The 24,103-nt window shown below is 42.4% G+C and overlaps 1 protein-coding gene across 1 annotated transcript in view; it reads right to left on the reverse strand.

Annotated features, from left to right (window-relative positions):
* The window catches only part of ANKH (ANKH inorganic pyrophosphate transport regulator), a 51,396-nt gene that overhangs the window by 10,639 nt on the left and 16,654 nt on the right, over positions 1 to 24,103 (reverse strand). Inside the window, exons 4-9 of the mRNA XM_010571475.1 lie at positions 23,167 to 23,285; positions 21,949 to 22,032; positions 19,631 to 19,801; positions 18,893 to 19,027; positions 15,753 to 15,845; positions 11,916 to 12,011 (exon numbers count right to left, since the gene is read on the reverse strand). Of these exons, the coding sequence (XP_010569777.1) occupies positions 11,916 to 12,011; positions 15,753 to 15,845; positions 18,893 to 19,027; positions 19,631 to 19,801; positions 21,949 to 22,032; positions 23,167 to 23,285 (698 nt within the window). The remainder of the gene's footprint in view (positions 1 to 11,915; positions 12,012 to 15,752; positions 15,846 to 18,892; positions 19,028 to 19,630; positions 19,802 to 21,948; positions 22,033 to 23,166; positions 23,286 to 24,103) is intronic.

The following is a 24,103-nucleotide window of genomic DNA, read 5'->3' on the forward strand; positions in this document are numbered from 1 at the left end:
CTGGTTTTGGCGGTTTCGAAGAGTTTTTGATATACAGCTTTTAAGACAAGCCCCCCCCCCCCCCACTGATCAGCCCAAATGGAGATGTTGAAGGTTCCCACAGTCTCATGCTCTTTTGGGATATATCATGATGATGTGCATACCCGTCCTGTAATTCTGAAGTGGGCAGAAAGCGGGTCCTTTTCTTGTGTGGGAAATGTAAGGTTTTTCAAGACCAGACTGGCCAGAGCCCCAGGAAATCTGCCCTGACCTCACAGCTGACCCTGCTCCGAGCCAGAAGCTCCCGAGGCCCTTCCAACCCGAACAATCCTGTGATCCTACGAAGCAAAAAGCCCTAGATCTGTGTGCAGTAAAAATGTCAGACTGCAGTCGTATTTAAAAGCGATTTATCATAATGCTGATGACTTGAATCACAAGGACATTCTCTTATAGCAATTACCCCTCAGGCGCATGCAAGTCAGTATTGATTTCTGTGAACTTTGTGTTCTGCGAAGGGTGGTGTAAAGCTGAAAACAGCCGTCATAAAATTTGTCAAGCAGCAGGGGGAGCAAAAGAAACCAGAGCCTGCCTGTGGAAAAACTCCCTAACTTCGTATCTTCTCCTGAAATAATTGGTTTCTACAGATCTAAGTCTCCTCCTGTCTCCCCCAGCTTTCCTTAGAGTTCAGTGACGGAGCATGACATTCTTCAGAAAAAAAGGCAGATCCAGCACCTGCACAATACACTGATTCTCTGATAACATTAATGTGTTGCCACATCTGCTTTCCCCTCAGCTGCTGCTGAAAATACTTAAGTGGTATTTTTCAGGCTGGGTTGGGTCACTAAATTGTTTCAGATGGTCATTCTATCTCCTCAGTGAATCATGCTGCTTTAGTTTTTCTAGAAAGCAGGATATTTTACTGGGTACAACTTCACTTTTAAAAAGCTCGAAAAAAAGCTGGCAGATTCCTAGGCTCTCTTTGAAAACTGTCGACTTCACAACTTTTAGTCATTTTCTTCTGTCCTGAGTTTTCTGCAGCCCTTGCTGCTTCCCGTTGCGATTACGGAGTTTGAGCAGAAACATGCTGCAGTGACAATTTTTGACCCTTCCTTTTCTGCTTGCTCCAGCCACTCGTGCAGAATAGACCCTTTGTGTGAAACCTGAACAATCATGAAGGAGACATTAGTCTCCACCTCGCTGGAGCAAACAGAAATCCTTTGTTCCAGGACAAAGGCTCAGTGCGGTACCACGGATGGGACAAGGCCCTCGTGAGGATTTTATAAAGTCAGCCTCTGGTGGTTCAGCATCTTCCTGAGCAGGCAGGAATGCTTCCACTCATGTCTGAAATAATTTTTACTGAAGCGGGAACTAAACCTGACCTTGAAAAGGTAAAAAGTGTCTTGAGCGATCGTCTGCCAATATGTCATTTTCCAATTGTTACTGTTGTGCCAGCAGCCTGAAGATACAAAAACAATCTGGGAGTTCAGAGACGGGCAAAATCAAAGCAGTGAAAACAAACTCATCTGCTGGATGGGTGATTATCATTCTAAAAGCTGTCCTTGGCATCCATATAGGGTATGATAGTAAAGTCAAAAGAAAGTGGATTTAGTCGTAAAAGTTAATGCTGTTTTTTTAAATGTGAATGTCCTAAATAGGACTTGTGATATGTCCTTAATAAAATGAGGCTGTAATGAAGCCATTGATGAAATAAGACTGGGGAGTGTGGGGGAAATCTGTCCCTCTTTTTCATTTCCTTTCTTTGTATACTCACGAGAGATAATGACACTGAACTCAGCCACTCAGGGAATTTCAGATACTGGCACTGTCGGCAGCTGCAGTTGTGTCCTCTGAGAAGGACCAGTTTCTTGCCACGACATTTCTTCCTGTGGATTTTACTGCCTCTCAGTCCTAATATCCCATGACTTTAATAAAGCCCAGCTGTAACCTTTCATAATAAAGCAATGCAGAGATGCAAAATAAAGACAGACGATAAAAGGTAGGAAAAAAATGAATGAACCTTGAACACAAATGCAGTGGCATCTGCAATGGCTTAAACTTTTGGCTGCTTTTTGATCTGTGACATTGAATGTCACAGGTATATACGGTGGCAGCAAAACGTGGTTCCTGTGCATTTATCTTTAAACGTGGGAGGAAAAACTACATGGAAGACTAAATAATGCTATACGGTACTTCAGTTCTGAAGAAAATGCAGTTTGTACCATTTCTTAAAGCCAGCTGCTAGCCAGGCCTAAGCCCTTCTTTGTTACGAAAAGGTATTCCTGAAAAAAAGCAACAAATACCAGGAATGGAGAGATAGACTGCAGTAGCTACTCTGAGTCTGAAGCTCTTCAGCACTGCTCAGGGGGAATTATTCTCAAAAGCAGGAAAGGAGATATTCAGGGAAAATCTCCTGTTGAGGAGAGCTGTAAGCATGACCTTGGACAGGGGAGGATGAACGACTGCTTCAATCTGGATGAACTGGACAATGTACTATAAAGTACAACTGCTTTAAATTTGGTGGAAGGGGAATGAGGATAGGCAGTACTAATCTATGATGCACAGTGATGCATTGAAAAATTTTAGTTATTATTCAAACTCTAAAGTTCCACAGCCAGACTTAACTTCCTTAAAAAACAAACAAAAAACCAGACAAAAATCATATAACCTTGGTCAGCTTTAGGAAACAACAAAGGCTTGCCCTAGTTAATGTAGTAACAGAAGCCACTTTAAGAAATTTGGCCCTTAAGTAATCTCCCGTTTCTAAATTCTAGTGCAGTGGCTGATAACTGATCTGCTGGAACTACAGTGCTGCAAAACTCTAGCTCGTGTCTCTGGCTGTGTTTGTTAAAACACAAGCATCTCAAAAACTGAAAAGCATTATTGCCATCAGAAGTCATGTTACCTTTCTGATCCAGAATTCAAATTTTTTATTTCTACTGAGAAACTTAGTCTGTGCAATGTTATAGTTTGAGCACATGAACACTGATAAACTTACAGATTTCATTGTTTACATGAAAGAAATCATCATGATGAATCCTGTTTTCCACAGAGTGGCTAAGCTGTTTCTTCTAGTAAGGTAGAAATGCTACAGTAGCCAAATCCTCAAGATAGAAGAGATTAATCCGTTTTTTAACTGGGTGTCATATTGTATTCCCCTTTTGCTGGAAAGCTGTAGAGTATCTGAAAGGCCAAGGAAGTTAAAGTATCGCTTGTCCTTTTCAGACCCTGATGCTATTCCCTCGACCATGGATCGCAAATTCATGAAAAAATAAGGCTTTGTTAACATCAGTCCATTTTTAACTACTTGTTCAGCTGCTGGGCTCTCCTGCACCGTCACTGCACAAAGACTACATCTTTGGTTCTCTCTTCAGCATTAAATACTCTCATACTTCACCACATTCCCCTCCAAACCCTTCCCCTCTCCCAATTCCCAACTTGGCCTTGGTGGGCCATCTTCTGAATGTCTGCTTTCAGTCATCTACGTAAGAGTTGAGATGGGCAAGTGGGTAGGTTTCAGCATTGCATGCAGGTTTAGGTGTAAAGCACAGAGAGGAACGCCTAAATTAAGGACCTCAGAAATCACCACTTTGTTCTGAAAATGCTTTCTTCGGCTTGTGAACTAAGAACTAGCATTAGCAGCCTGGAATTTATATAGCTATCAAAGCTATACAAGTTGTAACAACTGGGTGATTTTCTCTGGTAGAAACCTTCTCTCAATACACAGAGGAAAACTGTGGCATCAGTCACAAGGAAACAGAAACAGTATTTTTTCTTGTTCCCCTTTCCAGCATCTGAATCACTTGAAACCATGGGGATGAGGTGGCAGATACTTGGCTAACGGCCTTTTAAGTGAGAGTGAAGGAGGAATAATGGAGTAAAAGCCTCAATAGTCTTTCGCATTGGTCAGAATTTGCAAATCACTTGGCTCTGCTCTAGGTTGATCTTTACCAAACTTAAGTGTGTACACAGAAACCTTCTCACTCTGTTTACTCAAATGCATGAAAGTGAGTGCATAAATTCTAGTATTCCTATCTTTACTTGGTACCTGACAGTCTAATACTGGTTTCACATTAGTACTGGTAACTAGCCTTATTTTCTTTAGGAAAGGGGAAAAAAATTAACTACATTTTTGTGGAAGTATGTTCACATATACTGCTTGTGGCAAATTCTACTTTAAAATACTTCTTTGCACACCCTCTGGCTACGGTGAAGCTGCCTAAGGCATCTAAAAATTAAAGCTAATCTGTCAGGTCCTGAATGCAATTTACTGTGTCTCAGCCTTGACATAAGACCTTTCAGGTGTTCTGTCTCCAGAGATGGAAACAAAGTGAAGCGCATGATACTTCTGTAAGTATCGCAACTCATTAAGTGCACTCATGGTGGCTAAATGTCAGCCTGCGTGGGACTCCAGACACCAACCAGCTGACCCCCAGTGAGAGCTGTATACTGCAGGGAACTGCCGTGCAGTTACTTCACCCTACGGACACTCCTCTTCTGCCTTCAGAAGGTTTCATCAGTGAAACAGGAACCTGTTCCTTGGCGTTTCTCAATATGCGAGCCTAATTCATATTACCCCGAATGCAAGCTAAGGGTACCTAGTAAGACAGCAGTCAGTCTTGCTGCAGAGATGCAAAGAATTCTTTCCCTTCTGTCCTTCACCAACAGTTGCTTTATGTCTCACTGTGTAGCAGGACTGCGTAGCTGAAAATATTAAATACATCAGTGTCTTATGTATGCAAGAGCTTTACTCAAGATACATTATCATGTGGAAAATGAGCTTATTGGTAAAAGAAGAAAGTGATATGAAATGGTGTATTTATTAGACTAGACACTGAAAATTTGAGAGCAAATGGGCCTACTGAAAACTGGATAGTCTTTGGTGCCCCTCATGGGAAAAAACAGCTGCCGGACTGATGGCTGGGAAATAAGATTTGCTGAGTTCAACTGGAAATTAAACAACTATTGAGTATAAAATGTTTGCATAGCATCAGGGAATACGTCAATAAAGCAATGCTATTGCAATAATATACTGAGTTGGTATGAATATTCTGTCTTCACTCATGCAGGCTCCAATTTTATCTGCCAGTGCCTACATTTCACTGGCTGGTGAAGCCTTGCTGATCATCAGGACAGGAGAGTCGGCAGATGGTATCCACTTGGCAGTTCCTAGTTTGGCATAACCAAATCCAAAGCAGAGCACAAAAGCTTGGGCATCTAGAGTCGCCTTTTAACCAGACAAGGCTTCTCAGCCTGAATGAAATACAGCTGCTTCTCTTCCACAGTGACTGGCTCTAGCTCTTACAGAGTTAAGAAATAGGTAGAAGACAGCAACTACTGAGTCCTGTATTCTGGACTTTCATTCTTTCATATAGGGAATTTTCCCTGTTACACTGGCTTCCTTGCTCTTGATCAGGGGTTTTGTCTTATCTCCTAGGTGCTCAATGATTAATTATAGAAGATAACCAAGCAGATGATGACTGGAGATTAGGCAAATGATGGGATGGCTTGCAGTAAACTGTCATCAACTGGAACAAAGACCTTCCTCCTCCTCTCTTCAGGCTGAAACTAAATTACCCCATCACAGGGACCCAGCAAAAGAAACCCTGTGACTCTGGAGCCCTCTCTGCTGTTTTAAGACTGTGATGGGGTCTATCTATTTTAATCTTGCAAGATCAGTTAAAGAGCCTACAGTCCCCAGCAGTCTGTCCCACTTTTCTGCCAATGGTTGGGGGGAAATAAGAGATGCACAGGTGAACATGTTAAATGCTGCAGCTTAAAACTTCTGATCGTAATAATGTAAAAAACCCCACTTATCTATAACTACACTCTGCATATGATTATATACTTATAAGATACATATTTATAATTACATACACCATACATTAATATATAAGGTGAATATAACTGCAAACTGATGGTATCTTATGCTGCTGTGCTACAAGAAGTAAGCACTAGAGAGCTGACACAATGCCTGCCCCTTCCTAAGGGGCTGATAATTTCCAGCAAATGAAAGAAACAAGACAGTTGCCAACAGTAACTCCTTGAACTACAGATGCTCATCAGCAGGAGCCCTTAGAAATCAAGCTGTATTTCTTCCCCTGTCAAAAGAATAAGTTCAGATATGAATCTAAATATTCCATTCTATTTACAAAAACAGTAATACTTTATTATAGAATATAAAAAATGGCCTAATATATAAAGTAGAAAGTAATATTCTAAAAGTAAGAAACATTTTAAAGCTAACATTAGACTCCTCAATTATGGACAAACCTGACTGTAAAGCAGGTGACCTTTTGACATGTATTGACACACACATATTCAACTCTCAGGCCCAAACATATAAGCCAGTAAGCTGACCAGGTGTTTGCTCCTAAGTACATGAAATTTAAACTTTCACTGAGATTTAAATCTAATGCAGGTTACCTGGCATTTGATTTTGGTTACCACAACACAACTGATGCCTATCAATTTGTTCAGCTTAAGTGCCTGAGTCTTCACTTTAGTTGAAACGTCATGGCAATGTTGTTTTTTTTTAAAAAGGGATTTACAGTTTTTACTAGTTTGTCTGTGGTTTCTAACATGTAAATCTGAAATTTGTAAGCCTTGCATAAACACACACACACATACAAGCATAAATGTGAAAGCTTTCCCCCTACTCTATCTTTCAGTCTCCCTTTGGAATAGAAAGGAATGAAAAACTGCAGGGCAAACTTGAACATCTGGATTTTGTTTCTTAAGCGGTGTCTGCTAATTAAATACAAGATAGCATTCTACACAATTAGTTTCTCCCTTTAATCAGTCTTTTTATTCATGAAAACTGCTACTTTCCCCGTTTGTCCGTAACTGTGTGTCCACTGAAAAAAAAAGCAAAGCAGCACTGAAATTCCTTTTGTAATAGCACTGGTGAGCTTTGAGCCGTTTCTAACAGAACGCATGTTAAAACTGAGGAGTCCTGTGCAGCTCTCCTGCTGTACATTAACTTGGTGACAGACGGATGAATGTGGCGTGGCGCGCACAGCATGTCACCCTTGGCACCTCGAGCCTGTCTTATTGGTAAGGGAAAACCTGTTGTAATACATAGAGCGCTCAAGAATATGAAGATACAACTGGCCACGTGTCTTGCTGACACTTTAGTTAACAGGAACCACGCAGCTAACAGGAGCTGGTGTTTGGAAATGTATCCCTAAAGCGCTGTGCTCTGTCCCAGCTGAGGCTGCTTGAAGAGGAAGCTGAACCGAATAGCGTAGTTCACTAATTACTGCTGTCGGAACTGACTGCTCCTTCCCTGCTATAAACAAACAAGTAAGTACAGATGATTCTGGGTCATTTTTAGTGATGGTGAGCTAGGGAGCCTCCACAGTGGTCTCTGAGAAATGGCTTTCTCTGATCAGCATCTTGTATGCTCCTCATGCAGTGATCTTGCTTCAGCCACATAGAGCCGGCCATGCTTTTACCCCAATGACAGCAACTTAAACAAGGCTGCTCGCAGCTCTTAAGTAAGACATCACTTCCCTTCCAAGCCAACTGAGACGTGCACAGATGCCACCACTTCCAGTCCCCTCAGAGAGTTAGATGTGCCCTTTTCCCTAGCGCTGCTTGCACCATCGATGGCCCGCTTTCAACTCGGGGCACGTGACTTCACCGACTCGTGTAGGGTTTGCACGCAGGCGTCTGCGACTGTCATGGGGAGTGGGCAGCAGCAGATGCAGAGAAGGAGCGTGTGCCCTCCCAAAGGAGCCCTCTGCTCACCACTTTTCATCTAGCAGGCGCTAACTAACACGAAATCAGCCTGGAAAGCCTTGCAGCTCAGAGGCGGATGACCAAATGCTAATCACGTGGCTGCCAGCAGCTGACATTAGCCAGGGAAAAAGGATCTTAACTGATAGCAACTTCTGTGTCATCACAGAAGAGTTAAGGAAGAGCTCAACTGGGAAAGGGAGACAGAATTAAAAAAAATAAAAAAACCCAGGTAATTTGGCAGTAGCTGTGCCCTACAGGCTGCCTTGGAAAACCCCTGAATTCTGCACGGTGGTGTCTAACCTCAGAGACACTGCCACTATTCTAAGAAAAGCCCTTGCTGAAGCGCAGCCTATTTGCTGTTACTCCTGCTGAGTAAGGCAGGGTTCCCTTGAGTAGCTTACTCCTCCCACAGCCTGCCCCTCTATGCACAGCTCACAAGCAAGGGAATGCTCTCCCCTGACAGAGCAAACCTTTGCCGCAATGGAGAAATGCAGTAATTCAGCACCTGGACAAATTATTTTGGGATTTCTGCACTGTACTGAGGCTGACACATCCCACAACCAAAGGGATGTGTGCTACAAATGCACCAGTTTTCTCTCTTGGGAGTCTGTGTCTTCACTTAGTTTACAGCTTTGCAGTGATCTCAGGGCTGAATTGTAGGGTCATCTAAACAGGTCTAGCTTTGAATCAAAACGTTTAGCTCTTCAACAGCCTTATCTGGCAATGGCAGCAAGACTAGCATTTGGAGCAGTGTCTCTACTTATATACAGAAAGAAGCATTTTTTCCTGAAGTGCCTAATAGCAATGAAGTAACAAATAATGGCAAGCAGCAATATGCACACTCTTTAAGCTGAAAGTAAATTACCAAGCATGCCTTATTTTCTAAAATCAGAACCAGTCCCTTAATTGTATGGGCAAAATTCTTCAGCTGAGTCCCTCCCCTCTGCTATATAAATTTTATGTTCAGCTACATAGCCATGAAACAGGGCTGTTGGAAGAACTACTGCTTACTTACAACCAAAACCACATCGATATGAGTAATCACATCAGCTCTTTTACATATTGGGAGTCTAATGGCTTCTACTTACAGCCTTGCAGCTTGTCTACAATTTTTTCACTAAGCAATACAACTAATTCCCATTTTTTGAAGAAGCAGCTTTAATACCTGTCTGATGCTTCAAAGCTGTGAGACGGTACTTATGACCACACTCAGCAGAACATATTTGCATGCTGCCCAGTCAGCCTGGGAAGGCTCAACTGCAGCCTTTCAGATCCCATTAAGATTGAAAATAAAAACGAAGTTATGTTTCTTAACAGAACTATGCCTTTTTTTTTTTACTCTGACCCAATACTGCTGCTGTCAACAAGGGTGAAAGTGCTTCTGCTGTAACAGTAGGTTTACAGGACTTCTTATGCAGGCATGACTGGTCTGTGGAAGGAGGTAGGACATTTTTCTTTCACCTCCATGAAATAGCATGTCTTCAATGATTGGGAGGTTTCCCAGCGTTTTACACTGGGAGGGTACTTTCCTGCACGATTGCTGCTCATACTAAAAGTTTCGCTGTTATTTTTTCCAGTGGTTAATGGACTTCCTTTATCTTTCCATCCTCTGGAAACCTTCTGTAGATCATCCACTGAAGAATGGATTCACATGACGTCTAAATATTTGACTTGTTTTGATCTCTTGGTCAGCCTGGGAGCCTGTTTCCCACTTTCCCTCTGATCCCAAAGAACAAGATGTTACCAACGGTGATGCCACCAGCCTGACTGCCATTTGTTGCAGTAGAGCCCCTCCAGAAAAACACAGCAATCAGTGATGGCCATGGGAGCTCTGCTACATGACTGCATCTGACTTTTGGCTGCAACAGATGCAAATTTGAAGTCCAATTCCTTAGAACCTGTGGCACATTATACTGAGCTTATATGCTGAAGCATTTGCAGTCTCAGGCCCTCGAACCAAACTGAGTCTTTAGAGCTCATGTGTCTATTTTTCCACTCTGTCCGTTGACAAGCAATCCTAAGAATCTGTCACTAGTAGGCAAAAATAGAAACAGGACAGGAAAAGCTATGGACCTCAAAAGTGTTTCTGGAATTTCAGTGCAGACAAATCTCTCATGATGAGCTTATGAAAGAACTGTCCTTGAAAGTACTATGGAGAACTTTTGGAAGAAAAATCCTGTAAAGTTACAAAACAAAAGCCTATTGCAGTAAACAAGAATTCCTCTGCAGAGGATAGTGATGGTCATTTGAGAAGCTCATGATCTATCAGAACTCGAGTACGCTGATAAGTGGTCAGAAGGGTTAAGAAAATAGTTCAGAGAAAGCTTGAGATTGAAATAGCATTCTCAGAACAATCTACTAAGTGGAAAGATTTCCCCTTTGTGGGTCTCTGACAACATTGATAGACTTCAAGGCAGGCTCCAGCTGTAGAGAACGTAACATAACCTTGGCCTGGCACAGCACACAAGAGAAAACCTCCAAGGTGTGTGATGGTAGATAACATAGAGAGCCGTGGAAACTCTCCAGACAATGGCCAATTCAGTGGAGGCATAAGTCTGCCTTTATTGCATGCTGTAGGAAATGCAAGTTAGAGCCAGAACCGTTGGTCTCTAAGCCACATAAAAAGAATTCAAGTTTAAGTCTAGGAAATTAATAGACAGAAGAGATGCCACATTGGCTCATGCAATTCTATCTTTGACGGTAGCCAGTTGTAGCTGTTTAGGGAAAAAGTATAGGAAATAAAGAGCAGACAAAACCTCCTAATTCAGCTACGGATGGATTGAGTCGCTTCATTTTCAACTGTGAAATAACACGGAGAGTACCGCATCCCACTTGGCCAGGTTGTGACTAGGGGGTGGGGATGGTTACAAATACTTCAGGCCTGTGTACTGTAAGGTTTCCTTCAATGTAAATTAGTCTCCCTTCCTGCATAGGCCATGTGCAACTCAGTCAAAAAGGCTCTACACTAAAATGAAGGGGAGAGAGAAATTATGCCAGCCGTCTGTTACTCAACAGTGAATTTGTGAATGCGGGGAGGAGAGAATTACAAAGCAGCCAGCTACCCCATGGAAATTATGCAACGCTGGGGATAAAGAGAAAACCTGTCTGGGGTATGAACAGATTCAATTTTAGGACTCCGAGGACTGTAACCTAAAACAACTCCAGCATTTCCCACCTACATTTTTAGTGTGAGGAATGACTTTTTCTGTGAGAAACTTGTTTTCTAGGTTCTCCTCGGCTTTTGCCCTGCTAGTGCAGGTACTGAGGAGAGAAGCTGTCGTGGCCCTGAGGGCAGCGCCAGCCCTGACGGTCCCTGCCCAGACCCCCAGGGCTCCCCCCACCCTGCCCACGGCCCAGGACGCCATGTCACAAAACAGAAGTTGGATTTCCCCCGGCCATCTGCTCCATTACTTGCTACCATCCCCACCAACCTGCATGAGTTTTCTTCCACAACTGCCTGTTTGTTGCTAAGAAGACTTGTGCAGAAAACAGTTTGCTTGGGGGAGATGCACCTTACGTATGTGTGCAAGCTGGTCGTTTTGAAATGCTGCAGGCTGAGCAAAATTTCTCCCTGAATGTCAGCCCCTTGCAATGCTTCCCAGCTTAGACAAGCCTTTACATCCTTCTGTCAGTGCCAGCACCGTCTCTGAGATTGCCCTTTTTAGTTCATTTTGATAGTAAACAAAACCAACACGTATGAAAGTTCCCCCAGCATGGAAGACCAGTGCCATGCGAGGCAGCAGGGAACAGCTACAGCAGTTTCGACACGTGCTTTTCCCACCGTTCACAGTAGATGAAGGATGCCCGGGGACAGGCTGCCATCCCACTGCACGTGAGACAAATGTGGCTTTTCATTTTCCTGACGCACTGGTTACCAGAAGTTTTGTTCATTTTGGAAAAAAACAGAGACAAAGAGAAGCAGATGTCTGATAACTCCTTGCATGTGGAGGCTGACTTGAAATGAATAGTGAGAATTAAACAGAATAACTCTTAAGATATCTAGCCTGAGTTAATGATAGCTGATTTTCTTAGTACTCCAGTACTATGATCACAATCCCTCCTCCAGATAAAAGCAACAGAGCTTCATAAGAAAAGACAACTTACCTTTCTTGAACTGCTAGTGCTTTTAGCATTAGGTAGAGGAGATAATTTTCTGGTTGAGATGAAAGACAGAGAGTTGAACAAAGGTTTCTTACCGTTAAGGACAATGCCATGCAAACAAAAGTGAACTTCTTGATATGTGTCGCTGTGACGGTGCTGTTGGTGTTCACCAATTTATTGCTGGGGTTATTCTAGGGTAAGAGAAAGAGATAACGAGCGTTAGCTTGGCTCCAGACTACTGGGAGGCTGACGGCACCACGGTCATGTGTTGGACCTGACTGTCTGTGCCCGTGCATGTCTGCCTTTGCTTGTTTGCTTTTTAACCTAGAGCCTTCTGAGTACTTTGTACCACCACAGAATACCTTCCGCTTAAACTGACAGCAACTGCTCCTATGGTCACTGAGGCCTGTGTAATCATCTCCCTACTTTTCTAAGGAATAAGTCCTATTTAAGAAATTCAGCTTTGAAAAAGGGTGGTAGATCTTTCTAAGGAAACTCCACGTGACTTTTTTTTAACCTTCATTTAAAGTTTGTAGCGTGTTTTCACAGGAAAAATAGGATTTCATTCCCTTTTACCATAGAGTGGTACCAAATCCATACACCAATGCAAGCACCCTTACTGATCCAATTAGACAAGTAGGTAATATAAACAAAGCTCCTGGAACAGCTGGCTCCGTTAATGCAGTTTAATGAACAGAACATAATTAGGACTATTAGATGTTCCACCTTGAACATGGGCTCTGTATTCACATGGCAGCGAAGTTTTACTTAAAACAACAAAAGCCCTATTCCAAATGTCTAATATAGCAAATGAAGCTGAAGATTTAAAATTGCCCTTGGGGAACACATAAAAACAAACTAAATGGTCTGTAACAGGACAGGATGGGATATCAAAAGCAGGGCACCATTAGGAGCCCCGTAGCAATACGCTGTTGGGTCATCTATTGCATTTATCCTGGGGCTGTTTGAGATACACAAGTATGTGTCAATGCTGATAAAACCTGTACCATGAGATGTAGTACAACATTTATTTATCCTTGATGTAACTCAGGTAAAAAGCAGTATCTGTCACACGGTCAGCCTCTTTTACTGGAGTTACTCATAAGAGAAGTAGGAACTTAGGCAAATAGATCTTGGGAGTGGACAAACTGAACATGAACTTTGTGAAGGGCACACCATTTCAAACTCATTCAAGCAGTTGATGGAATTTTGCAATTTAAAGCTTTTGTGGTGATCAGTACAGCGACGGCACCCGGACAGCTCCATGCTCCTCCCTAAATATCTGCTTGGAAGTTTGGGTGCATGAAGATGCACGTAGGCAACCCAGACCCTAAAGCAGGAAGCTACTCCCACATCCGCCCTTTTTGGGAACAGGTTATGAAAACTCTCTGTAAGCATTTTTTTCATGCATCTATTCTTAACTCTTGTGTTTCTGAAGAAATACTTCGTTACTGTTAGTTTTTATGTATGTGAGGATAGGCCTTGCTTACATCACTCACCAGTGTTCAAATGAACTCTGCTGCAACTTTCTAACAAGGCTAAAATAACAGAGAGGAAGGAAAGCACACCCAAAAGGACTGTGAAGAAAAAGGGCTCTCGTTTGTTCCTACCTCGCTGCTGCTAACTCTGCCCTTGCTCTATTCCACCCTTTGCTCTAACTCTTGACCACGTCTTGAGTATCCATTCCCACCTATTAATCAGATAAATACTGTTCACAAGTACTCTCACAGTTGGTGGTGTTGCTCTGAATCAGATGGCACAGTCCACTGAGAGTAACAGCATTATCACCATATAAAACAGCAAAGAGAGCACAGAACTAGGATATGCCTGGTTTTTTTTCAGAAAATCAGTAGTAACCCTTAACCTGAGTATAGCTGCTAGGCCATGAGGTTGCTCTGGACACAGTCTTATAAAAGACTGAAGCAGGACCCTGCACCTCTCTTACATATGTGGACAGAGACAACAATTTCCCTGAAGAGACAAGAATCTGACTTCTCCATTAGAGCCACTGAAGAGGGGCCTACTATCTGGATCCCAAATCCCATCAGTCAGTTAAGGCAATGCAGCGTGCTTCTGATGACCATCAGCATTGCCAGCTTTCTGAGTAACTGACAAAAGAAAATGAGAGTTTGCATACATGCAAACTGTTTCAGCATCTGAAAATTACAACGGAGGCTTTATAGAGTCCGGAAATAAAAAGTGCTTCTATCCAGACTCTTCTGAGAAAGCCTCAGCTTAAGGAAACAAAGCTTTCGAAAGGCACAGCGACATGCGAATGACGTGTAACCAAGGGTAAACCAATTCTCACAGCAACCTAAAAAAACCCACTGTGGGTTTCTGGTTTGGTATTTATTGTCTGAAAGGTACAGTGGAGGCATTTGCACACATGCTTGCCAGGATGAGATACCCTTTATACTGCTGCTACCTCACTTAGCACATTTTATGCCAAATTGCTCTTAAAACATGCAACTAAAATCCCCATTATATTCTTTTTCGGCAATTAGATAAACTGAATCTATCTGTGCCTTACCCTAGCTTTTTCTTCCTCACATTTGTTCCACAAGAGCTCTATGAGAAGAAGCCTTTCAACTGAAATAATAAACAGACAAATCATGGTCTAATCCTGTCACCACTAAAGTTGTCAGCACATCTTCCACCAGCTAAATGAGACCTGAATTTAGGAGTCGTAATTGCAGTTAATTTTGCTTGGCAATAGTGCATTTTATTGTTGCTCATAACAGATGAGGTTAGCAGCCTCTGTGTTTGTTTCCTGTCCCAAATCATTTTTATCTTGCAGTTTATTGGTTTTGCATCTGCAGGTCCTTTTCAGCAGCATGACCTCCGAGAAAGCCTTCATGTTGTATTTTATCTGACAGGTCAATTTAGCTGTACACAGGCAAGTTAGGAAGTTATGACTGATTTGACTTTCCCTTATTTTGTTTTTAAATTCTCCTTGAAAATATGGTGGATCATATCAAACAGGGCTTGCTTCAGTTAATTACATCCCAGAGCAAGGAAAGATTTTTTTCATCAGTATTTGGAACCACAAAGTTCAGTTACTAATTGGTAAATAAAGGGAAGGAGAGGATCTGGCATTTGAATTAGTGTCACAGGACATGACTGTTCTTCGCACAACATACGGGCTACTGAGTACCAGTTCTAAAACAGAGCAAAAAAAGAGTCTAAACAAAATTAATGTTGGTTATATATTTACTCTGTGCTCAGTTCCAGGAGTAGTCCTTGCATTCTTACATAATTATGTGATTTGCCAACAAAAATCTTCAGTCTTGGTCGGCTAAGTCAGTACTACTAAAATAATGTGTTATTTGTGTTACTGTCAGTCTATGAAACAACCTTTGCTAAATATTGACATAAGCAAATGAACCCAAATCCATTTGAGACATACCACAGAATCTGGAGCAGACGTGAGCTTGCTCACTCACTGATGGACACTTTGTGAGAAATCACTTCATTGGCCAAGTAGCTACATCATAGTAAGTAAGTGAGGCTTTTTTTAATCCTTAAAAATACAGCACCTATCTATTCAAAAGGTCGCTTAATACCTTGTAACACAGAGCTAAGGTTAAAATCATAAATCAGACAACAGCTTGAAGCCACCAAACCCCATTCATTTTAACTAGGATTTTAAGAAAACCTTATCAGTGGGACAAGGAACAATAGGCATCAAAGCAAAAGTAAAAAGAAGTGAGACAACAGACAGCCATTAATACATCCCTGTTTAATCTCTGGCTCATTTATTTTTTAAAGAATCTGTTACACTTGATTATGGACCCATGAACTAACTTTCTTCATATTTGTTTGGCAGAAACCGAAGCCATCCCTAAATTAAAATGTAACAGAGAGAAAGAGGAAGACCATGCATGGGAAACCACACGAAAGGTATTTATTACAGCCATAACATGGGCACTCACCTTGTCAAAAGCAGGGTACACTGCCCTGATCTCTGTCAGCCAGCCATACGGCATGTGTCCCACAGGATAGGTAGCTGTCAGAATCGCCACCGCCTATGGAAAGAGACAGGGAAATGTGAACTTCAAATCTTTGAACAGAACAGTTAAACTAACTTAGGGTGCCATTTTCCACCACACTGAATTTGACACAGTGAAAAACCAGGCAGGCAACTGGAAGCTGGTTGTTTCAGGAAGACCGTCAGAGTAGCCATCATTTGGCCCGGCCTTTTAAGCTTACGAAATCTTTCGTGGCATGAAGCTACATTACTCAGCTTTGTTGTTTCACCATCACTCTGATACTTTGGGACAATAGTTAACTCGAGCTGGTTAGTAATAGTTAGTAATAGTTAACGAGCTCCCTCCCACACTACTCCTGAGTTATTTTGCCTGCAGATACCTGAGTAGCAGAATGCCTTACAGCTCACAGTAGCTTTGGATCATATTTCATAATTTTAATTTATATACTTTTTAATTGGTTATTTGTAAGTAAAACAGTTTTAAGACAGACAAGACAGACCACAAAACAGTAGGCCTCAGTGGCTGACTGACTTTGGACATCAAACTGACTGCTCTGGGGCAGGAGGCACTTACATGACAAAAAAACCCAACAACCTCTCCCCACGTCGGTGCTCATCAACAAAAACCAGACAAAAATAATTCCAGGTGACCATTTTTATCACAAGAAACAACTCACTGCCTGCATTTTAAAACTAGGCCCTTTTGCACTTTCACAAGTACAGTCCAAGAGGTACATCAAAGCGTAACAACCCCCCCTACATATTAATGTATGAAAGATTTTGTTGAGGTTTCTGATTTCTGAAGAGAAAGTCCAAATACAAGTACTTCATGTCTTTCACGTAGGAAAGGTGTTTAGGGAGCTCTTCCTGCAGCTGCCTGGAAATCTACTGTCACCCCAAGTTTTCTAGTCCTCAGAGCTGAAGTGTGGATCTGTACTGACAACTGCCCGAATCTCTTAATTCCAGAAGTCAAAGTGTTTGACTGCTTTTCGTCTGCAGATTCAGATCTGTTAAAATCTGCCTAAATCCAGATTCATTTTACATCTGGCAATGGTAGCGTTAAGAAAGACGTTTTTTAACTACTGCTGTCTCTGTTTCACTCCTAAACTTTCGATGCACCTTTTCTTGGTTATCTGAGCCCATTTTCCCATTATAAATGTAATTGCTGTCCTTGCTTGGTTAAAAGATCTATACAAACAAGTGGGACAAAACAGCAAGCTAATTTGTTCTAAAAAGAGGGGGGAAAGTAGTGATATCCACAGACAAGAAGAGAGTGGGACAGATTTTTCCCTGATAATAATAGCTTTAACAATGTTTAATGTCCCTTGAAAAAGTAATTAGTTCAAAGAAAACAAATTGGAATTCTAAGACAGTACCTTTTTTAATTTCACCCCCACATTATTGTATTTTCAGCAGAATTTCCATCTGTATGAAACCTAACTAGATTAAATCAAATAAGGAATATAAAAGATATTTTGCTTATTTTCACGATGAAGTCCAAAAAGACTGCAAAGACACAGTAACTGTTAAAGAAAACAATATTTCACTACCACATTTTGTATGCTCAATTCCACTTGGATTAAATTATTGAAGTTTTTAGCAGTGATTTTTCTTCCAGTATTTTCCTCAATTGGTAGGATGCCAAAATATGTGCACGAAAGCTTTCTTAAATGTCTAGAACCTGTATTTCACAGGTGAAAAAGTCCCCCATCAAAGCCAACACCAAAAAAGATACCCCAATCACTGTAACTGTGCTGGCAGTCCAAACAGAAGCAGTGGGAGTTGGCCAATGCAAGTGGACTCGTCCTCATGAACGTGCTACAGCCTAGCCCTTCACAGGGACATCCTGCACACCCTGAAAATTGCTGGTATTATTGAACAGGGGACCTGTAAAACTGTTGTGTATACTGATGCTCCAGACACTGATGCTACCTGTGTTGCCAGCACCTCCCTTTTCAGAGGCAATTATTTCAGGAATCAGAGAAAGTTGAAATGTGATCACTACTGTTAGCGGAAAAAGGCCAGCAAACCACCAGCTATGACACTTATTTGGAGTCATCCTAATAGCAACGAAATGCAATTGGCTAGCTGTGCAATGTGATGCATCTCAAATCAAAAGTCACCAAGAAATGCAAAACTGATCTCTGCTAACCTGCCCTCACTCCCCTTGTACTGAGACTGCTATTAACGCATAGACTGATCCCTGATTTACACATGTAAAAGCTTTAATGTTTCCCAAATTCTCTCTCCACAGCTGTTTATCTGCAGTCACTGGCAACTCCTGAGCAAGTGAAATACACGGTATCACGTATGACAGATTACCAATGCTGACAGAATGTTCATCAGGCATCAGCTGTTTGAATTTTCCTTTCCATTTAGTATCTTACAGCTTTGTTTTTCCTATAGAAAAACTATGAGAGATTTGCTAATGACTACGTGGATCTAGACATCCTCCCACCGAAACTGGCAACAAAGGTCTCCCAGACTTCTTAAGAGAACAGGTCAGCTCATGGTGAGCGTTGCTGAAGGCTCTGTATTACAGTCAGAAGGCTGGCTCCCATCAGCTGTAGGAGACTATTGGAGTAATCTGAAATTCCTCAAGGGAAACGGGGTGCATTTCACATCCCAACCAGGAGACAGATTTTTTTTACGTGCTTCCTTATGTCTCTACCCTGTTCTGTGTGATGCACTGACTGCTAACAGCAGTTCCACATCAGTTTGCACAGCTGCATATATACATGACAGAAAACAGCGGAACATGGGACTACTGACGACTGTCCTAAAATCTCTGGGAGCTGAATGCTCCACACCATATGTACCTACAGGTAGAGCATGAAAACCTGGGATGCGGGAACTGTTCAGTGAAAAAATTCTACCGGACTTGTTGAGGGTGAGCTCCCACCAGGCCTGGCAGGAATGCTCATAGTAAGAGTCCAAGCAGTCTTGTTTTCAAGGATAAAGACAGCACTGAGCAGAAATGCACTTAAGACAATTTTTTCTTGTCAGCATGGCTGAGAAGAGAAACACACAGGTAACTCCATGTGAATCATTGTTTGCAGTAACGGAGAGCACTGATGTTCTTACCTCTGTGGCTGTAGAACTGCCACCTAGGTCCCGGGAAACAAAAAGGTTGACAATGGGCCTACTTATTCGCTGCGTTGCCAAAATTAACGCCAAAGGCCACCAGAAACTCAGCATCTTCCTTATTGTAGCCTCTCCCTGCAACACATAGGAAAAAATAATAAAAAAAAAGAAGTGGGTTTGGAAAAAAACATTCAGGACTGAACCAAAAGCACAGAGAAAGGATTTTTGCTTTTCCCACCCATTGTCAGTTTGGTACATTCATTTCAATAGTTTTCAATATGAGGAGCCTAAAATATTTTCACTCATGTTAGTAATACTGATTCAAAAGAAGCTGTGTCATGGATCTCAATAAATAATGCATAAAGTATCTATCTGCATAATTTCTTCTGGCTACCAGACAAAGATATGTGAAAACCAGTATGACATTTGAGGAAAAAGAGGAATTTTGTGACCTTCTTCCCTGTGAAATAAGGTGTCCACTTACTTCATGCTGTGCTGTCTTACAGCTCAGTACAGAGGTGCTCAGTAGACAGCACATCCATACCACAGGAAGCATTGACTCATGTGCGCTGTTGCTGGAATAGTTTCTACCCTGCCTCTTTAAATGAAAATGTTTTATCCTGCAGAACGGAGAGAGGCGGCCCTTCATGCACAGTGGTTTAATACAGTATTATAACACAAAAACCAAGTTTAAAATTACTGCATTCAAAAAAGCACCAAGTATTAAGAAAGACATACCCCCATTTCAGGCCCACTTCTGTCAGGAATGACGTCATGTATGTTCCTGTAGTATCCGAGGCATAACGTGGTACATCGGACAAGTGCTCCCATGTATAAGGACAAGATTGGGATCAAGAGAGGCTCCCTGCACTCCAAGTGACTGTGAAGCAAAATGGCTACAAAAACAACCTACAGGGCAAACAAATAAATTACCAGTAATTCGTCTGTGTGTTTCTTTAGGGCCAACATATCTCCTGTCTGACTCCAAGCTAGTCCATCTGAACCGACAACCATGCATGACTACAGTTTCTATCTGACTTCGAGCTTGTGGCATTTGAAACTTTAGTCAGGACCCCCCCTGCATTCGGTCATAAAAATGAGAAACACAAGAGTTAACATCACACAGAAGCTCTATTAAACAGTACCTGAAGGTATGCGCAGGTGTCAGACTAGGAGCCATAAATAGGAGGAGGTTAGCATAAAAGTCTGGCAAGGTCTGGCAGCAAGCATGTGGCTGAGTGTCACCCTTCCCAGGAGAATGTGCTATTCTGATACGCACTGAAGTGGAGACATGCTTCTAGGGTCAGCTTCTAAGCCCTATTTTTTAAAATTTTTTTTGGGGGGGAAGGGGGACAGTGGCAATTAAAAAGCCAGATGTTTTAAAGTATTCACTTCAGCATTTAGAAGCAGGAAGTCTTATGTCATCCTAATTTTCTACTTTTTTGAGTTAAAATTTCAGTATTTCATCATTCTCTCTTCAGCTGAGTGCCACATTGATGTAAATGAAACGGAAACTTTTGGGCTAATGAACAGTTCAAAATTCAGTCTCGTAAGATTAAATGCTCAATCCAGAAAATGCAAAGGAATTGATTAATATGATGTTATTCTCTTCATTAAGTACAGAGCTAATGGTGTGCCTATTAAATTCCAAGGTGTAGAGAGTTCTGGAGAGTCACAACTTTTTGTCTTCTGGATTTGCTCTTGCTCTGTGCAATATTTTGCTGAGAGAAGATGACAGGTGTCTTATTCTTCATAACCCTGGCACCCCACTCACCAACCATTGTGGAAAGGGCATGTGTACCATGGCCAAAATAAGAATTTGTTTCTGTATTTAGCTGTATGTGAACACACATGCATCTAGGGTCAGCAAACTTTGTAGGTCACATCAGAACAAGAGCAGATACTGAGGGTTAAGGTCATTTACAGTAACTGGTTTTGTCTTCAGGGATTTAGTGAAGTACTGTAGAGGGGCAGACGTGCCAAACACAGAACAGCAGCTGACTGAATGGTTCAACCTGATTTATGGTTTGCTCATATTTAGTAGGAGGAAAATTCTATGGAAAATTGAACTAGGTGCTGTTGACTTCCTAATTCTTTTGATGTTGTACTGTTGTTTTCCTCTTTCTTACCCAGTCCTTACACCATTCAGCTGCTAATGGGGCAATACAGCAACTGTTTTACAGGTGCTGGGACTCTCCATTTCGTAATATTTTTATATATGCTTTAAAAAGAGGGCTGTATATTGGTTTTCAAATGCTACAACACTGGTCATCAGCAATGTGTACGAATGTTGTTTTTAAGTGTGTCTACTACAAAGCAACAGGATAGTTAACACCACCCTCACAAATGAAAGTTCAAACATCATTTGTCTTCTCTGCATCACCCAGGGGCTATCACCACAGACGCCTTCTGCTGCACTTGTGAGCCTTCACCTTCTGGACCAGTGACAAGAACAGTGCCATCCTGGCATTCGGAAGATGGCTTACACGACTGCGTTTCACTGCATTAGACAACATGTGCAAAACTGACAGGCGAACTGGAGAATCAAGCTTTCACTTCCCCACCTACAAGCCCCACTCAGGATTTCAGCGCAAGTGTGCGAAGCGTGGGGAGAATGTACGGGCGGGGGAGAAAGGTCTCTTTCAAAGCACTCTGTCAGCCTCAGGATTGGTAGCAGCCATCAGTCTCTTTGCCTGACCTTTCTTTTTCCCAGATGTACACACGTATATATAACTTGTTTCTCAGCCATTCAGAAAACAGGGTTGTGGAGGTGCTGGAAGACATGGCCCTAGCCCAAACAACCCTGCTTCCCTTCTCCTGACATTGGTTTGGGACTGACTTGATCCACTCTGGTGAGACCAACCTAAACCTCAGCTGTCAGTGAACAGCCTCCACGCGATGGGGAAACAGCCAGAGAACAGCACACAAGATTATTTCCTCTGGTGTGTTGTTCACGGTAGAGAGGGAAGGGTGCCTCCGTGCAAAAGAGCTCCTGCTTAGGAAAGCATTTAGTCTGTAACACAACAGAAACAGTGACTGCTAAGAGGAGTCACTACCTGAGCTATGACATCTGAGATGGAGGCACATCCCACCAGGAAACTGTATTTGTGTTTCAGCAGAATCCCAGCATGGGTCCATGCCTGAAAAAAAAAGGCAGAGAAGAGTTGGGGAAGTGATTATGATATTTGTGAATGATTTCAGGTCCCAGAATGCTGTTTTCTGGTTGTTACATTGCACACAAACAACTTGTAAAGCTCTTTTCCACCAGCAGTACCTAGTGTGAACCCGGGCAAATGTTAAGCCAGTAATGCAGAGAAAGCACTGCTGCGTTCAGTTCCTCACTGCCAGGGCTGACAGGGAGAATGCGCCTAATTTTATAGACTGTATAGAAATTTCTGAACAGATCTACTAAGAAACTGCCCCTTCTTTATAAAACAGATGCCGCACCAGATGGATTATCATACTAAATCCGAGGGAAAAAATGTTTATTCTCGTTCACCAGCCGGATGCACCTCTGAAGTGTAATATCCATTGGCCCACTGAGTTATACTGAGTCCTGTCTGGAAAAGAAAACTTAATGATCCAACTTCTTTTTATTGTCAGCTACTGTTTCAAGCAGACAAAGTGGTAGAGCAAGTGGTGGAGGCATGCCATGAGAAGGTTATCCTTTACCAGTTTTACACAGAAGTAGAGGCATTAAAGAGAGCTGCCATATTTTATGTCGTGCAGGCCCCAAGCAGTAAGCCTGGTGATCTGGGAAGCAGCAGCCCACCCCATGTGTGGCTCTCTCACCCAAGCATTTGAGACTTAGCTGTGCTTGCAAAAATTGGCAGTAAGAAGTATCTTTTCAACAAATTTGCTCTGAGAAAATATCAAGCTTATTCCTTGTGAGCTCTGCAAGTGACCTGGGAATGCATGGCAAATCCAACACTTTCACTACAAACTGGAATGAGAGGACACATACAGGCAACCGGTGCGGCTCATCACAAGATGACCAGTGCTTTCCAGCATGCACATACAGTAACTCTTACAAGGCAGCTGAGGTTTTTTTACATTTGTTGTGATCTCTGGATGTTCAAAGTCCACCCAGATGCTTTTTCCAGGTAGCAGGAGATGATGTGTCCAGATACATCCAGAGCTACTGCTTGCAAAGGACACACCTTCCTTCTGCACACCTCCAGTTTCCCATCAGGTAACAGACTTTGTGAACTAAGGTCACCAAAGAAAAAAAAATAACATTAATATTAAAATTCAGTTTTGAATCAGGCACTCACCATGGCATCCATAAAAGGGAAGGCAGCAAGATAAAGGAAGGCCCTCCGAGTTTTACTTCCCACTGATTCATCCACATGGTGCAGCTTATTAATAATGTAATACCCCAAATCGCTATATGCTGTAGAGACACAAGAACAGGAGGGAATAATAAAGGTTACATATGGACCCTGGGTGAGATACTCAGAAGTACCTGAAAGACTCTGACGCCTAGGAGCTCAGACATGCATCCACTTAGCAAACAGCTGCAGGGGCTTCAGGATATTACAGCCTCGCCAGCTGCTGTTTATGACTAAGGAGTGCTCTCATGGTTCTCTTTCAAGTAACCTTTGGCAGAGGAGTGATAACAAATGGCTGTGTTGGGAGATGGGTATAGCAAGTGCCACATCTGTTGGCTAAATGAACACAACTGGTACTCCAGAAAATCTACTGCTCTTTCATCAACTCAAGGCTCTTTGTTAGAAAAGCTGTTTTTACCAGGCATTGTGTATTTCATGGGATGTAGTACCTTATAAATGCTGAAACCATCTATTGTCACCGCATTCTCATGATGTTACCTGTAAACCTGCCCAAAGCTATAAACGGATATTATGAATTGTGAAGCTACGCAACAGATCGCTCTCATTATGCCTCTCCCTTACCCTGCCTGACGATCACCTCATTGCTGGGACCCGTCAGGGTGCCGTGCCCTTTGCTGTGCAGTCTGGGCAGCCTCGACCAGCCTCAGCTTCCTTCCTTATCTAGAGCCGGCACCTCAGGAGCCACAAGTCAGAGAAGGGCACCGCTGGAAATCAGGGGGTTGCCACTTCTGATCGCCAGTATGTTATTTCACCGTCCCGCTTCAGCCCGACACGAGAATTTTTAAGTATTGGGCAACACGCCTCTTGCCAGGTCTCTCTTCCTGAGGCGCTGGGTTGAAGACAGCGCAGATGCAGGGAC

This window comes from Haliaeetus leucocephalus, unplaced genomic scaffold, assembly GCF_000737465.1.
Source record: "Haliaeetus leucocephalus isolate CR32 unplaced genomic scaffold, Haliaeetus_leucocephalus-4.0 Scaffold328, whole genome shotgun sequence".
NCBI lineage: Eukaryota > Metazoa > Chordata > Aves > Accipitriformes > Accipitridae > Haliaeetus > Haliaeetus leucocephalus.